The following is a 13324-nucleotide window of genomic DNA, read 5'->3' on the forward strand; positions in this document are numbered from 1 at the left end:
TGAATCCTGCAGTTGTGCCTACTTCACCTAGGAGGTAGTCACATAATCAACATATGACTCATTTAGTTCACTTTCTACTATCGGAGAGGATCTGGGTGCACTGTGTAGGGTGTGAGTAGGAGTGCATTTAGAAATAGAGATGTATTAGTCTTACTTAAATCTGTAAAGGGAGGGAAAAGTCAAATGATTCTTACTCATGGAACAAGTATTCCCAAGTGTTTGTAACTTTTTCCATCTTACAAGCTCTTGGTCTTCCTGATGTGATAAATCTGATCAGCGTGCCTGACAAACGCAAGCTGCCCCTGGCACACCTGCCTCAATGTGAAGAAGTCTTTTGAGATTAAGGTAGTGCCATTTCCTCATCTCACACATATGGAAGAACATAGCTCTTCTTTAATACAAAGTATGGGAAGAATGAAGTCTTGGATAATGAATAAAACTGAGAAACAAAATTATAAATAAATAGCCAAATAAACGGCTCAGGTCTTGTGTTTCTGACCAATTGCAACTTACAGTCTCTACTGCTAATGTGCACTTGAGTTGAAAATGGGCGGAGTTCACAAGTATCTACCCTTCAAAGGTAGAGAAAAAATAAAACAGCAGGAAGAGAGTTAAATATAAATACTGATGGAAAAGCTCTAAGTCTTACTTTACTGCCATAAAGTTTACAACAATCATTTTAATACCAAGTTTTCAACACAAACCAGTTAGTTAACATTAAGATAGCTTCCTGGATTGCCACACTGTACCTTGGTTCATCTACTGTACTTCAGGAGACAGCAACCTTTAACAAAGACATTATGAACCAGCCTTTTATCACAGAGGCTTTATCCCTCTGCACTACCTACCACATCATAGACATCAGTCCAATAAACCAACCAAAATAAAGTTGCAGTAGCAGAAGAAGCACTTCTCTAACAGAATTCACAGAGTATATCTAGTAGAGAGAAGGCTTAGGAATATTTTTTTGCAAAATAAAGTCCCACAACAATACCTACTGCAAATAGAACAGGTGGTCTTTCATTTACATTTATATATGTCTGTGAAATTAATACCTATTTTAATTCTTAACTGGGGCAAATCTGTCTTATATAGATTATCTGACTGTTCAGAAAATTCTGAGAAGCAATAGATGATAAAAAAACTCCTGTAAGATTAAGACAAGTGGATGATTTTTCCAGTATGTCCCTGGTGAGATCTTTGCTCTTGCTTCATTTTAAACATGCAATGCTCCAATTATTTTGAATCATGGAAACAGTTCTTATGTAGATGATCAGAGATTATTCCAGTGTTCTGTACAATTAAGCATATGCTTTCTGGTTTTGGTTCAGGCTTTCATGAATGTATTGGAGGGGAAGGTGGAACACCTTGCCTAAAATTCCCCAGTGGTGCTGGTGACATATAAGCCAGGTACACAACACAGATTCCCTGTGCCATTGTAACAGACTTTGCCAGTATTTTGGATACCATAACTAGGTTAAGCAAAGGACAGAAATGATACTGGGGGCTGATGTGACCTTTGGTACCAGCAACAGAACTGCCAGCTTCTACCATACCATCTGCACTTCAGAATTGCCAGACACAGGGAATTGTAGCCATCCCAGCATCAACTGCCACAGCAAGGCACAAGCAGACCAGATTTCTGGACAGTATTGAGGTTAATATTTTGATATACAATCAAGGACCTAAACAGGAAAAAGATTCTGTGGATCTGCTATTCATATGTAAGAAAGAACTGGCCAGGTAGAGAAGATGCAAAACAGTCTTGGCCACTGAGATTATTTGATGGTGGATTTTCAAGATGAAAAGTCAGTAGGTAAGGTAAGCATCAGAATTATAATACTGGAGAGAGTTGGCTTTCATTTGTTCAGGGATCTGGTGGGCAAGATCTCACATTAGATGGCCCTGATGAGCAAAGGGGACTTTAAGGATAACCAAACATAAAGCAAAAGTGTGATACATTCTGATGTGCAGGAAGCTGAGGAAGAGTAGCAGAAGATCACCTGGCAAAAAAATACTCTTCAGACAGTTTCAAGAGGAGGTATCTTTAAGGTAGGAGAGGGGTGGTCTGCCTGGGAGAAACAGTCATTGCCCAAGCATGCAGGGATGCAGTTAGGAAAACAGAAGTTCAGCTGGAGCTGGAACAAGCAAGGGATGTGGAAGACATCCAACAACAGAAAGGTTTCTGTGACAAGAAAGGCTCCTCTAAGTCTTCTGATACAAAAGAAGACTCAGAACAAACAACATCCTAAGAACAAACAACATTCTCTTCTTTCCCCTTATCAGTGAAGCCAGTCATCTCATCATAGAATGCAATCAGATCACCTGGGCATGTTTTGTCCTTGATGAAAACTGTCATCGTTATTCCCCATGTGCCTGAAAATGGCTCCCAGAGGATCTTCCCAAAGAACTGAAGTTAGGCTGACCAACCTTTTTCCCTCCTCGGAGTACTATTCAACAGAACAGGGAACCTAATGACTAAAGATTTGCTAAAAAGCAGAGAATACCAGTCTTGAACAAACATGTATTTATCTCAGAGCTCTTACAAGTAATCAATAGATTAATGTCGATATATAGTAATATATATTAATATCAATACATATGGGCTGTACCTGCCCATCCCCCACAAAATTTATCAGAGAAAAGGGAAGGAGATTACCACTGTATCTGCCATATTTCTAAGGAAAATTCTCCTCTGCTACGATTTTTGTTCAATAGGAATATTTCTGCTAGCTTCTAGCAGTGATTTTTTTTCCCCTTAAGGAACTGTGCTATCATTGTCTGTTCTTGCTGAGCTTTCTGGAGAGAAGCCAGGACATGGCAAGTCTTAATATCACATGCTCTACCAATTCATACTGGTTTGAACAACAATACTACTTCTTGCTTCTGAGCCAGACAGAGCAGATACCCACACCTCTTCCAGCCTAACCTACCCACACACTGCACAACACAGTGAACACAAATCTTATTGCCAGAGGTTGCTATGAAACATGGTTTAATAGCTCAAGATCCTATTTCATATCCTTCTGTTCCAAAGACAGGCTCAATAGTTTCCAAAGACGGTACTGCCTACCTGTTTAATTGTCAATCTGCCTGTCACTGTTTCCTGTCTTTCTCCACACCCCTCCCCCCCAGTTTTCAAATGTTACCCAATTTCAACCTTCCCTGACACAGAGGTAAAAGCCTCAAAGGTATATGAAGTTTCTAAAAGTCTTCTGCATATTAACTGTTGGAGAGAAACCCAACTTGCTTGCAGTTCAGTAAGTAATGCAAGTATTTCAGAGTAATAATTTACTATCAGTCTGATGATCACAATTAAGCTGAGACTTGTGTTACACAACCTTACCCTCCCATAGAAACACCTGCTGCCATGAATGGAGCTGAGGGGTGCAAGCTGTGCACATGATGAATAACAGCCTCTAAATCCTCTGTGTTAGCTGCACAGTAAGTCCTTGGTGTCTGTAAGGAGACAAGAGGGAAAAAATGCCATCATAAGCTTCTGTATTATGCTTTAAGGACAAAACAAACTGAACAGTGGATCATTATATAAGAAGATAAATTTAGCATTTATTGTGAAGCTTCACTAAATGGCAAATATAAATCCAGAGCGGTTCACAAGGAGATGAAGGAAGGAGTTATACTTGTTATCATTACAAAATAAAAGAGGTGACAGTATGTTCAGTATCTGCAACCTCCAGGTCATTAGACAAAATCTGAACGGAGAACATGCTAAACTAGACAGAACTAGATCAGAACTACATAGATAGAGATACTGATATTTTTTAAATGTCCCAAGGAAATGAAAATGTTATAAAGGCTGAGGTTTACAGAAAAGGAAGTTTTAACAACAATTTTACTATATTCACCCACATTCAAATGCAAAAGAAAGCATTAGATTTCGAGTTCTGTCAGCCAGCATTTGAAAACTAACCCATATTTAGATGCTACATACAACACAACCAAATAAATAGACCAAATAAATTCCCCAGTGGGGTTTACCTAATTTAGTAAAGTATTCTATTAACTGAAGCAATGAAACATATATTATCTATTGTTTATCCATCATTAGTGTCTCTTTAAATCCTCAATCAAGATTTGGAATGACTTCTGCTGGCATCAGATTGGGCAACCCTTTGGGTAAGATTTGGTTAACCACTTCCCTGCTGTTGTAGAATAAGCACAACTTTTGAGCCTCCCCTGCACATACACCTGGAACAGGCCACACAGTCTGACCTGAAGGACTAACTGGAGCAGTATGAGGAAGACAAGTCCATTTAGGCACCATAAGAATGACAGTAACATAAGTTTTTTTCTAATGGTGTTGTCCACAACTTATCAACAGAGAAATAAAGTTTTTAACTTTAGAGCTGCTACTAACATGTTAGTGACCTGCACTTAACTATAGGTACTGACTGAACTGCCAAAATACAGTGAAACAATAAAACTAAATGTAAAAATACATAACTATTTATTAAGGAAACTTTTCTGTTGCCTGAAGCAACGGTGGATTTCAAGGGTGTTTTTTAAAATTGCTTTCAGTTAAACTGCCTGGCTATTTGTGGGTGATTTTAACAGCATTAAGCTAATTACTTAAAACACATTTAACAAGAACATTGAAATGTTGATGTCAAAGATTAAGAAATAGAAAGAAAAGCTAAACCTAGATAATTAAAACTGAAGATGTTCTTAATATCCATTTATGTTGCATTTCAATTTCTCATCTGCATGAATCACTCTTTACTGTTTTACATCTTATTAATTATAAATAGTGTGAATGTGTTTTAATTAAATTGTTAACTTTACAAGGAAAAATAAAATATTTTTGGTAAATAGGATCTAATGAAAGTGTATTTGATTAAAGTTTCTAAAATTAAAGATATATCTTCCATTTTAAATTTAGTTAATTTCAGACAGTTTAATGTTTAGCTATCTATGCTTTGTATGAAGATATTTTAAAATATCACCTTAGCTCACAGTGGCTGTGGTCAATATAATATTTGATTATTCCAGAGTACTAATTCACAATAGCTTTCAATAATCAATGAGAACAGTATTCTTTAAATAACTATTATTTGTTGTAAATTTGAATCTATCTTTAAAGTGACTAGAAAAAGGACTGCTTACATAACTAATTTCTACTGTGGTGCTTAACTGTGCTTCAGAGTCATTAAGTAGGGATTTTATTCTAAAATGTTGAAATCTCTTTGCAGAAAATGTGATAATTTCAGCTGGTTTTCTGCACCACAAGAACTTATAAAGCTTAAAGATGTAAATCCGATTACAGTAAAATACACACAATGTATCCAAACAAGGGATCTTTTCTCTAAATGATTCAGAAATTCATCAATAAGGACTTTGTGTGTCACAAAACTGCTTTGTAGATCCATCTCCAAAAGTATGCAGAAAACTACTCTTAACATGGCAATATTTGCATTGAAATGCTTTATCTGATTATGGGAAAACATTCTGAGCTTTTTAAAGTTTGAAACCAGGGGATTAAAAAAATGCAAAACAATACCGAGTATTATGCACATTCATTCCAGCTGCAGAATTGTCAACAGAACACATATGAAAAACAAAGCTTATTCAGCAATATTTCATCATGCCTTGTCCCTAGCTGCAGAAAACGTTTAGCTTCAAGATTTTTTCATCTGAGGAATAGCCAGTTATTTCTAAGCAAACATGATGCCTGTGTCCCAAAAAAATTGTCCTCTGTAGCTGAGTTTGTGTCATGATTGCTGAGAAAAATATGACAGCACATTTAACTTTCAGGATACAGACATCCATATAAAGCTGGTTTGTTAATTCATTAACATGTAGTGTGGATCACTTTTAATGGCACACCTTTTTAACCATATCAAAAACATATTTTAAACTGGGAATGAAATTACAATGCATTATATTTGGATATATATGTTAAATCAATGGGAGAAAATTGCAACGACTGAGCAGAGATGTGCACATTTTAGATACTGTACTATTTTTGTAAAGAAAATGTAAGGATTGTTCATTTTAATGTTACAGATATTATTAATTGAATAATTTCCTGAAATGAAATGTCCAGTATAAATTGTATGTTGACCTGTTGACCCTCTAGGGTTTAAAAATGAAAAAATTAATATTGGCACATGATTGATCTACCAGATGACTGAATTCTCTTCTGTGCATTTTCAACCTATGCTCTGAATTTCTCTCATTCAAATCCACCTGTACAAATAGGCACAAATGATATTATAATTACAACTTATAAGTGAGAGATGTTTATCGTAGAAGTCATCCTTACCAAAAGCTCCTCGCCAGCAATTCCCCGATTGTTAAAAACCACGCATCTAAAAATGGAGACAGTAAATTAAATTGTGCACATTCATTTCACCAAAAGAGATAACTTAAGCACACAAAAAAAATGAAAATGCATAAAGAAAAATTATCCACTTCTATGAGTAAATTTAGCACATAAATATTTACAGACCTACAGATCTCCCAGTATGGAACAAGCTTTGTACCAAAATGGAGTTCACTGAGGTCAGTGGGACTATCAGAGCTCTGTGATTTGCTGAGGTCAGATTGCAGGCTGAGAACCCCAAGGTTTAGCTGAAGGTGGCACAGATATGTCCTGCCTGCACTCTGCCATGAGCTCTGACAGTGCAGGGCCCAGCCTAAAGCTGTGCACTGAAAAAAAGAACATCAGAGGTGCGTGTGTATCCCCCAAAGCTACATAATTTTGTTAAATTGGAAGAAATCCAATCCAGAGAGCCAAGTCAAAATGATAATGACAGCTGGATCTAAGTTGCAGGTTCCTGGGAATGTTTTTTTTATCGTCTGGTACAGCAGAAGTTTCTGGTCTCTCTCTGTTGGTGGGAGTCTCTAAATCTTCTAGCAGTATTACCATGATTTAGGAATCCATACTTTCTCAATAAATACTACTTTTCTATTATTTTTCTACCATCTCACTGAAATAATTTTATTAAATAATATACATAGTTAGATGGGCTAAAGGCATGAAATAATACTTATTTTGGTATTTTTCTCAAATGTTGCTATTTATAAACAAAATTATATCATTCTCTTGAAATCTGACTTAAAGCTCCACTTTTTACTGTTCTACCTTCTTGCCTTCGGGAATGAAATGAAGATATAACTTCCAGGAATACTTTAAAAATTAATAGTAACAAGTTGTTGATTTCAGGGCTTTCCTCTGCTATTTTTCACTGCTAAATTTTAAAGTGATTTAAAAAGTACTTTGAACAATTAAAGTGCTGCTTTACTTTACATAATTTAGTAAAGTAGTTATCCAAAGAGAGAAGATATAGCCAAACATGTAGATAAAAGTTTATATATATATATATATTCAAAGAACTTACTGGAGTCAGAACCAGAAGCCAATCTGTAAAGACAAAATCTAATATTCCAAATACAGATCCTGGAACATTGACAACTAATTGTAATGCGCAGCAGCAGCAATATGGTTACATAAAGGAGTCTACTCATTCATTAATCCACTTATGTTACCCAACTCTGTCCAGAAGCCTCAAGAATGAAACTAAATTACACAGTGACAATGAAGAGGTGACAGACCCCCACAAACACTATCAGTAAGAACAGGCTAGCTCTCCTTTCTGCACCCAGGAATTTTAGGCTGCTGAATCAAGCAATTTTGGCATTCAGAAGCTGATCTCCTCTGAGGCCAACTGCCAGCAAACCATCCACATAAGTCTTCTTGGAGCTGAATAAAAACCCCTTCTCTAGAAAGTGTAAAGTTTAACGCCTAATGTAATATAATAACTTAAGAAGCAGCAGCAAAGCCCTGTGCTGGCTTTCATTACAATCTCTGGGGCACATCTGTAGATATTAAAACAGCTCTTCCAAATGTACTGCCTGTTACATAATTCCACTGTGATTATTATTACTGATATCACTTCCTTACATTAACGACTGTATCCAGATCTCATTTGCCTTAGGAAAGCATCTGATACATATACATATTAAAATTGGATCCTACTGGAAGCAGCAAAATTAATAGCAATGTAAAACAACAGTACCTATATCCCAGTGTTTTGCTTTGATGGATCATATGAAGAATGTAGGACTCCTTGCTTGTTCCTGTCAGGCCAGGCAATAACAGGACAGTGGGTCTTGTGCTGGCATCCGGATAATATGAGCTGTCATTATTATCAAACCAATCCAACGAAATCTGTCCTCCATCTGCTGTTTTAATGAGCTCACTGGAAGGTACATTTTAGACAACACTGATTAGATTGAAAAATAAATACACACTATTAAGAGTGCTTGCGGTTTACAAATTACCAGGTATGAATTCTACATTTTTCATTATGTTTTAATGCTCAAAGTGCCACCTGACTAGGCATGTCTGCATTCAGAAAGAGTAACACCTACAGCTGACAAGAGTTAGAATAGTCAATTTGCAGAGTAATTCCTGTTCAGTAAATGAAGACACTAAATGAAGACATGGCCTTTCATAAATTGCTGCTGAGGTACTGGAGGCTTGTAGCTAATGTGATTTTTGGCACTGCCTTGTGTTTTATACAGGCATTTTTGTGTACTGCAGATTTTCTTTGAATCATCTGAGAATCTTTTGATAGCACACTGGGTAATGTAATAAACATTTATCTCATTTTTTTCCTCTTCATCCAAAGAAGTAGAGTGTATAATGGATTGTTAGGTTTTAAATATGCAGACCACAGACACACACACTACTGCATCTTTCACCCCGTATCACTACGAACTGTGATAGAATGTACTCTTATAGCAAATATCTTAATAATGCAACAAATACTGTAATATCTCACAAAGCTATGCATGGATTAAACAATGACAAAAAAGTTTCATTCTTTGTTTTAGAAACATACTCTTCCCACTTCCTGGAAATTTGAACAGTTAAAGTACTACTTTACTTTCATAATTTAGAAAAGTAGTTATCCAAATAGCAAAGAGATAGCCAAACATGTAGATAAAAGCTAATATATACATATTTGAATTGTTCGAAGGAGTTGGTGTGGAAACCACCAAAATGTAAGCCTACCTTGCATTTGATTTTTCTTTTGAAATTCTTGGTAGTGACTACTGCAGATTTTAAAGGTGACCAGCCTTGTTGGACTCATTAGCTCAGCTTTGCCCTTTTTCAGTAATGGGAAGTAAATGCAATGTTCGTGAGTACTGCCGACACAATCTAAAATGGTGCAAAAGAAGTAGTTCCACTGCCCCATGGAACTATGTTTCTTCTCTCAAAACCCTTAAAATAAAAGTGTACAAGAAGGACTAGAAAAAGTGGACATGGCCATAGCACTGAAATGTTTCCTAGTTACTAAAACTAAGGGAAGTTGCTAAATGCTAAATCTATTCTACCGTGCAAGCAGAGCTGAAACAACTTGTGTTGCATCCAGGTTCCGGCGCATAAAAGTCCTTCTCCTTAGGTCTTGTGCCAAATGCCTCATTTGCCAGACTAAGTCTCATTTCTGTGTGAAAGAGATTAGCTGAGGACAAAAAATAAATATAAGGGATTTTTTGCCTCTTAGAATTTAGGCATGAAAGAACACAACACAAACTCCACAGGTAAAAGTTACTCTGAAATTCCCAGAAGTTCTGTAAATTCAAAACATGGCTGAATGTGGCTACATACTATGGTTAAGGTACAACATGTTGGTTTAATGGACAAATACAATGACTGCACAACCTTTGCAAAATTATGGCATTTGAACACCAGAATATTTGATAAGCCAAGTAATTGTGCTGCCATCCAGAGGGTCCTCAACAGGCTGCAGATATAGGTTGACAGGAACTTCACAAACTTCACTGAGAGAAAGTGCAAAGTCCTGTGCCTGGGAAGGAACAACGCCATGGACCAATAGAGGCTGCCCATCTGGAAAACAGCTTGACAGAAAAGGACTTGAAGGTCCTCCTGGTGGACACCATGTTGAACGTGAGTCAGTAATGTGTCCTTGCAGGAAAGATGGCCAAAAGTCTGGAGGCTGTGGAGGCTTAGGAGGAGTATAGCCAGCAGGTTTGAGGGAGATGATCCTGCCCCACTACAGAGCACTGGTTGAGGCCATACCTGGAATTCTGAGTCCGGCTTTGGGCTCCCCAGTCCAAGCCAGACATGGACATACTGGAGAGAATCCAGCAAAGAGCCATAAAGGTGATGAACAAACTGGAGCCTATCTCCTATGAGGAAGGGCTGGGACAGCTAGGACTGCTCAGCCTGAAGAAGAAAAGGCTCAGGGGGAACTTAGCAATGAGTTTACATATCTGAAGGGAGGGTGCAAAGAGGATGCAGCCAGGCTCCTTTCAGTGGTGCCCATTGACAGAACAAGAGGCAATGGGCCCAACCTAAATCATGGGAGGTTACCTCTGAATATCAGGAAACGCATTTTTAATGTGAGAGTGATTGAGCACTGGCACAATTTGCCCAGAGGTATTGTGCAGTCACCATCCTTATGGAAATCTGAAAGCTGTTTCAACATGATCTGGGGCAGCTGGCTCTGGGTGACCCTACTTGAGCAGGGGAGTTGGTCTAGGTGGCCTCCAGAGGTCTTTTATGACCTCATCCACTGTGTAATCCTGTGAACGTACAACCACATTGGTTCCTATATTGTCACCCATATTTCAGTGCTACAAAACTCTCTGAGCTAAAATAGGGCCACTTGGGAACACTGACTTTTCAAACCTACTTCATATTGAATCCATGAGAAAGATAATTCCAAATCTATGACAAACGTGGGCATAAAGGAAAAAAAAAGCAGGCACAAACTTGAGCAATGACAGTGGGTGTGACACAGTCAGAGAACAGCTGGATATCCAATCAATCACTTTCCAGAATAAAGGCACTTACTTCCTGTACTGTACTTGGGGTCTAGATGTGATAAAGGGGCGCAGGAGTGTCTGTACCCGACCTTCCCAGCACCAAATTGTGGGATAGTAAGTTTCTGTCACAACAGGGCAATATTCCTCAAGAAAGCGGCAGAAACGGTCATTGCTTGCCACCAGCTGGGGTTTCTAGGAAAAGAGACTACAGTCAGACATGGGCATTCTTATAAAACAAACTAAAAAACAAATAAAGAAAGAAATAAAGCTTATTTAAATCATCTCTCAGTATACTAATTTATTTCATATAATCATTTGTAATGCTTTTACTTTTCATGGTACAGAGATAAGTAAATGAAAACCAAACAAAATGCCAAAATGCCCAAGTGAAAAGTGAAACCTATTAGGCATAATGGATTCCTTACCTATTTCTAATAACACACTGATCTAGCCCTACTTTTACCAGCACTGTATCTTCACCGACAAATTTAAACCACACTGTTTCTTAGTAGGCAAGAAAGATTTTACCAAGTCTGTTTTCTGGACCACACAAAAATGACATTTAATTCATGCACTCACTTTGACCGCAGTACCTTTTTTCACCTGTATGCTGGTTTTGCACACTTCTCCTCGCATCTCATTTTACAGTACACAAGTGCATTGGTTTCTCCTCTCTAAGAAAGCTCTGCATGCGGACAATTTGCTTACAGTTTCCATTTGTTTACCAATTAACATGGAATCCCTGTATACCAAGCATCTCAGGTTTTAGCAACCATATTTCTTATACCTCTCTGTCACAATGACTCCCCAACATGCCAGCATTAATAGGACAATAACAGACACTTTGAGGAAAACCATTCCACATAAACAAGCTGTAATGGCACATTCTCTCTTCGTTCTTCTCCTCTAACCAAAATCAAGCACCCTCTTCTGTCTGAAGAGGAAGGCTACGTTCCCAGCGGTTCTCTGAAGTACTGTGGCAACACTCAGGTCCTCAACAGTCAAAAACCTTTTGATATGCGTATTTTCAGTTGATTACGCATTAAACGAGGCGCTCTCACCACGGGGCCACTTCAGATCTCACCAGGCTCACCGTATCCAAGTAATTTGCGATTGCCTAATTTATCTGTGAAACTACTGCTGATGAGGAGATGCCCAAGAGTGCTCCAGCCCCCAAAACCCTGCCATGGTGCCTCCAGAAGTACTTAGGATGGTACCGGCGGGGACACAAGGGCAGCAAAACTACTTTATCACCTGCCCTGCTAGTGAACCAAGTAGGTCGGGTTCGTGTGTGCATGGCAGTCTCCTAACCTCCCTTTCCAAACCATGGCACCCGGCCAAGCTCTCCAACTGGTACAACCGCATTTTGGGGACTGCCGAGGCTGGAGCCCCATCCCTTCCCAGACCGAGCAGGACCAGGGGAGCCCTCCCTCAGCGCAGGCCGGCGGCCTCCGGGGGTCACCGGCGGCCCCCGCGGAAGACGCAGCCCCGGCGGGCGGGGGAGGCTGCGCTGCCGGGCCCGCGGGGGCTTCGAGCGGGGTTTCGGCCGGCCGGGACCCCGGGGCTGCACCTCCCGGGTACGGACGAGCGATGCGAGGACAAGGCGGCCGCCGAGCCCTGCCCCCCCAGCCATTCCAGGTGCCATCCCCTCGCCTACGGGCGGTGGGTCGCGGTGACCTTCGGGACTGTCCCCATCGGCGGGACACCTGCGGAGCCCGCCCGCCCCGCCGCCCTCCCGCTCACCTTGGCGATGCTGTTGAGGTAGTAGCAGGCGTAGGCGACGCCGAAACCCAGTACCAGGGACAAGCCCACGCCGGAGCCGAAGAACCCCACGCGGACCTGGCTCTCCAGGTAGAGGGAGAGCTCCCTGGTCAGCACCTGCCAGTCCATCGCACACGGGGGACGGCACGGCAGGACACCACACCCCGGCTGCCGCGGGCGAGCCCACCCCGGCGCCGAGGGAGGAGGAGGAGGAAAGGAGAAGGAGGAGCTGGCGCCCGCCTCCCGCTGCCGCTGCCCGCGGCCCGCTCCGCGCTACAGCGCCGCCCCGGGACCGGGACCGCCCCGCCGGGGCCTGGGGCCGGCTCGGACGGGCCGGGGCTGGGTCGCAGCCTGGCCCGCAGGGGACGCAGCCTTGGCCGCCGCCGGCTCCTCCGCGGCAGTGCTGCCAGAATCGGCCGCCCCGCGGCAGTGGTATCTCGGTGCTCCTTAGGGGTCACCTTGCCCCGTCCCTTTGCCGAGAGGGCACGGAGGACGTGTGGGGACCAGGTAGGAAAGGCACCCGTCCGAAACCATAAGGAACTGCTGATGAAGGCGTGTGGAAACTCAGTCACTGCCGGGCAGGGAAGAGGGGACATCAGCTTCCAAATGCAGCAGTGGTTAATCAGCAACTCCTCTTTAAATATTTTACGTGAGACAGAAGTGTGCTGCTGCTCTTCCACTTACTACTCTTCCACTTATCACTGCTGTTACAAGGCTTTATGGAGACTAATTACTCCAGAGAGGA

At 40.8% G+C, this 13324-nt stretch overlaps 1 protein-coding gene across 1 annotated transcript in view; it reads right to left on the reverse strand.

Moving 5' to 3' along the window:
* The window catches only part of ABHD3 (abhydrolase domain containing 3, phospholipase), a 24254-nt gene extending 11411 nt beyond the window's left edge, over nt 1-12843 (reverse strand). The window contains exons 1-5 of the mRNA XM_033056001.1: nt 12562-12843; nt 10847-11010; nt 8040-8222; nt 6284-6329; nt 3347-3459 (exon numbers count right to left, since the gene is read on the reverse strand). Of these exons, the coding sequence (XP_032911892.1) occupies nt 3347-3459; nt 6284-6329; nt 8040-8222; nt 10847-11010; nt 12562-12708 (653 nt within the window). The 5' untranslated portion in view covers nt 12709-12843. The remainder of the gene's footprint in view (nt 1-3346; nt 3460-6283; nt 6330-8039; nt 8223-10846; nt 11011-12561) is intronic.
* Between the last annotated feature and the right edge of the window lie 481 nt (nt 12844-13324).

Source organism: Catharus ustulatus, chromosome 1, assembly GCF_009819885.2.
Source record: "Catharus ustulatus isolate bCatUst1 chromosome 1, bCatUst1.pri.v2, whole genome shotgun sequence".
NCBI classification, from domain to species: domain Eukaryota; kingdom Metazoa; phylum Chordata; class Aves; order Passeriformes; family Turdidae; genus Catharus; species Catharus ustulatus.